This window comes from Octopus bimaculoides, chromosome 21, assembly GCF_001194135.2.
Source record: "Octopus bimaculoides isolate UCB-OBI-ISO-001 chromosome 21, ASM119413v2, whole genome shotgun sequence".
Classification (NCBI taxonomy): domain Eukaryota; kingdom Metazoa; phylum Mollusca; class Cephalopoda; order Octopoda; family Octopodidae; genus Octopus; species Octopus bimaculoides.
The window spans coordinates 32735889-32740570 of NC_069001.1; the positions used below are offsets into that span (position 1 = coordinate 32735889).

At 38.8% G+C, this 4682-nt stretch overlaps 1 protein-coding gene across 1 annotated transcript in view; it reads left to right on the forward strand.

Annotated features, from left to right (window-relative positions):
- The window catches only part of LOC106882007 (microspherule protein 1), a 44569-nt gene that overhangs the window by 21689 nt on the left and 18198 nt on the right, over positions 1–4682 (forward strand). The window contains exons 2-4 of the mRNA XM_014932547.2: positions 212–585; positions 2452–2490; positions 3693–3785. Of these exons, the coding sequence (XP_014788033.1) occupies positions 358–585; positions 2452–2490; positions 3693–3785 (360 nt within the window). The 5' untranslated portion in view covers positions 212–357. The remainder of the gene's footprint in view (positions 1–211; positions 586–2451; positions 2491–3692; positions 3786–4682) is intronic.

The window sequence follows — 4682 nt, forward strand, 5'->3', positions numbered from 1 at the left end:
GTGTTTTTCTCCTTATTTCTTTCTGTTGAAGAGCGTAGCTCGAAACGTTAAAGACTTTCTCTATTCCCGAGCGTTAAACTAATACATCCATTTGTTGATTACACCACCTGTCCTCGTCTGTTGTTTTTTTTCGTAAATTCTCCCATATATACATATATACACACACACACACACACACACATATATATATTTTTTTCTCTTATATTTTCAGTTCTTCCCCAGACTACCATCAAATCTCATTTTTGTTGAAGCAAAAAAAAAGTAAAAACCTTAAAAAAAAAACCTAAGCTAACTTAACCAATTAAAAACAAACAAGCAAAAAAAAAAAAAACCAACCCTGTGGTCTGACATTATACGATGCAAGCCTCAACACCTGTTCAACCTCGTCGTAGTTCAACAAGGTCGATAAAACGGAAAAAATTTGACGACGAGCTTGTGGAGAGTAGCCTTGTAAAGTCTGACCGGGGCCGTTTCAAGACTCTTCCTGTTATTGAAAAACCTGAACCGAACCCTCCAATTGATACTGTGGTCCCACAACTGCCCGAGAAGAAGAAAGTCACACTACCTCCACCTGAGAAAAAGAAGGTATGTAGTTGATAGATTTTTCCAAACTATTTGTTTCTTTATTCAAAACTGTTTTTCTATGCCAGTTGTGACAAGTTTTGTCTAAGCATGTTTATATGTGTAAAGTTACCTCTTTGAGTCATGCCAGCTCATAAGGGCCAGATTCCAGGTTTCACGGTGATTGCATTCCCCACTGGGACAGGATGCCAGTCCATCACAAGATGACTCCTTTTTACCAGCTGAGTAAACTAGAGCAACATGAAATGAAGTGTTTTGCTCAAGAACACAACACGTCACCTGATCCAGAAATTGAGACCACAATCTTACAATCATGGGACCAACACCTTAACCACTAAGCCACACACCTACTTTATATATGTGGTTAGCTATGAGTATATGCTATTGACGATGCCCAATGAAACAGAAATGTATCTAAAATTCTCACCTAGCAACAGCTGTCTTTAAAAATGTTTATTTTGTTTGCATCTGATCTATACTGTATTTTTAACCACCATGGGAGATATTATCTCTGGATGAATGCTGCAGTAAATTTCCCATTTGCAGCATATTTATACATTAAGTATGATTTCTAAAGTATCTCGACAGTTTTTCTGTAGAAATTAGAGCCAGTACTGAAAGTTAAGTTCGAAATAAGGAGTAATTAACAGTTGACGACTTAGGAGAGGTTAGACATCATTTGGTATTTTGTCCCATACTTGTCTCTCTTTATGTGTTTACGTATTTTTCACTCCTTGGTCATGTCCTGTTCTTAGTGGATATTTTTTGATAATTCGCCCTGTACTTATCACTCGTGTTTCAAACCAACTACAAGCTTTTTGAAATTATTTTTGAATGATAAACTTTTAATAACCACACTGTTCCAAAATAGACTATCGATACATTATCTTCTAAGAGAACCTGGAACCATCTGATTGGAAAACAAGCTGCTTCACCACACAGCCATGCCTGCACCTAACATGATGTTCAAAGCTTTCCTTCTTTCCTTTTTTTTTTTTTTTGTTTTAAAATTTCATATTTCCATTCATTCTACAAACTTATACCCTCCATGGAAGAGATTTGTGTTCTCAAATATCTGAGTAAGTGCTGTTGTTCTTAGCTTTTGTGTGTTTCATGTGTTGGGTTGGGTTGAGTTGGTGTCATTTACTCACCAATGACAAAGTTAGTCTATTCATTTAAATGGTTGGGGTTTGTTCTTTTTTGTTTGTTTTTTTTAAAAATCTTATTTTTAGTTTCTGTCTTGATGTAACTTAAATGTAGAAATAATAAATGAAATAATAGAATGATGTTTATCTTGGGTTGGGTGTTAGTGCTAAATTTAGACAAGAGGCTTATAACCTCTTGTGTGTGTGTGATGGGGGTTATGCCACCCATTGAGTGCACGACATTAGAGCTTGGATTTGTCTATGGTTGTAATAATAAAAGCACTACACGAAAATGTGACGAAGCCTCATGAGTCAATAAGGAAATCTTAAACTATTTTCTTGTGGTGCTAAAAATAGCAGCCAAATATATCTTACCTTCTTCAAAAAGAAATGAGACATTGGATAATGTTGGCTTAAGCTGTCTGAAAATAAAATGGAATGGCTATATCTGGAACACCGGTTGTCAAGCTGTGGTAGGGTCACACACACACACACACACGCGCGCGCGCGTGCATGTGCATGCGTGACAGGCTTCTTTCAGTTTCTGCCTACCAAATCCATTCATGAGGCCTTGGTTGGTCTGAAGGTAGAGTAGAAGACACCCAAGGTGCCATGCGCAGTGGGACTGAACCGGAAACCATGGGCCTGGGAATAAAGCTTCTTCTCACACAACCATGCCTGTAAAAATATATTTCATTTCTTTCTTTTTTGTCTTTTTTTCCAGACAACAAAAACAGCAGCCAAAAGGAAACAGAAGCAGAAGGTATTGTGGGTTTTTTACTTTTAATTCTGTTTATTTTATTTTTTATTTTACCATTTTAGATCTTGCTTTAAGTGCAGATATTTGTTCCAATTTACAATATACGTACAATGTTGCTAGAGATTTCACCTTTTGATAATGTGATCAGCAGTTGAGATTTATTCTTCATAGGTGCTGGTCTTTGGATTGGGTTCATGCTAAGATCCTCTTCAAGGCTTTTAGGTGATTACATCAATCACCCACGACTTGATCTCCATAGATTGATAAAATCTATCAATCTGTATATTGAATGGTTGTCTATAGCATAAAGGGGCGCAACTCAGACACGGTCAGTGTAACAAGATGTTTGCTTGGTGCAACAATTTATTGGCAATCTCACACGAATACCCCACCACCACTACCACCTATTATCTTTTATCCTTTCCTTGTTTCAGTCATTAGACTGCAGCCATGCTGGGGGCACTGCCTCGGAGAATTTTTAGTCAAATGAATCGACCCCAGTACTTTTTTTTGTTTTAAAGCTTGGTACTTATTCTTTCGGTGCCTTTTGACAAATTGCTAAGTTATGGGGATGTAAACACACCAACACCAGTTGTTAAGTGGTGGCCACACACACACACACACACAAAACGGGCTTCTTTCAGTGTCCATCTGCCAAATCCACTCACAAGGCTTTGGTCGGTTCAAGGCTATAGTAGAAGAAACTTGCCCTTGCAGTGGGACTGAACATGGAACCATGTGGGTAAGAAGCAAGCTTCTTACTACAGAGCCACACCTACGACTATTTAAAAAGTTTTTTTTTTTAATTTCTTGATAGTCAATATCATCATCATCATCATATCATCATTTCACATCCATGTTCTATGCTGCATAGGTTGGATGGTTTAACAGGGTCTAATGGCTTCCAATAACTGCCTCATGCTCCTGTGTCTTCTTTGAACTGTGGCCATACTGAGGCACTCCCTTCAAGGGTATTAGTCAGTGATAATACTTGATTGGTACTTATTTTATTTTATTTATGAAATGCAAAGTTGACTCTGGTGGCATTTGAACTCAGTATGTAAAGAGATGTAACTAAATACCACAAGGTATCTGTGCAATGTCCTAGTGATGCTACCATCCCACTGTTTCTAGACCATTCTTTGAATATTATTTCATTTGATTTATTTTCTGTATGTAACCAGTTGTCACTTCTTCTCCCCCAGGATGTTACACCAACACCAGTTACAGCTTCCACCAAGGATTTAGGACGATGGAAACCACAGGATGACTTAGCTTTGATTACCGCTGTCCAACAGGTGAGTTACTTTATGCTTATTTAGTCATGTCATTAGCCATGACTAACACACAAACAGGGGCTTTAATCTTGTCAGTTCTCGTATTTCACCAGGTCATAATCATCATCACCACCATCACCATGGTTGTTTTAATGTCCACTTTTCCATGCTTGCATGGATTAGACTAGATTTATCGAGGCAGGTTTTCTACAACTGGGTGCTCTTCCTGTTGTAGACACTCAATTGCTTCCAAGCAAGGTAATATTTCCCTATGACCAAGCATGTATAATTGTGACACTCATTTTTACAACCATCATGTGATGTTAAGACTAGGGGACAAACACACTCACACGCACTCATACACAGCCACAAACATGCACACACGCGCGCCCGCGCACACACACATTGGGTTAACCAAAGCCCTGTGAATAGATTTGATAGAGGGAACTGTCTTATGAGCAACTCATTAGTTTGCCTTGTTAGCGTGGAAGACTGGTAATGAAGAACTTTGTTTGTATGACAATAACGTGCATTTAGAACCATCACATATCAAGACGAGTGTACACACAAACACATACATACATACACATTTATGCATACATGTGCATATGTAAAATTGCTGTCATGGCAGATACCGATGTCACACAAATTGGCACCCATGCTAGTGGCATGTAAACACACCCCGGTGTCATGCAAATGGCACCCATACCAGTGGCACGTAAACGCACCCATTACACTCTCGGAGTGGTTGGCACTAGGAAGGGCTTCTAGCTGTAGACAACCATACCAAATCAGACTGGAGTCTGGTGCAGCCTCCCAGCGTGCCAGCCCAGTCAAACCGTCCAACCCATGCCAGCACGGACAACGGACGTTAAATGATGATATGTATATATTGACAGAAAAATGCACATGCATATA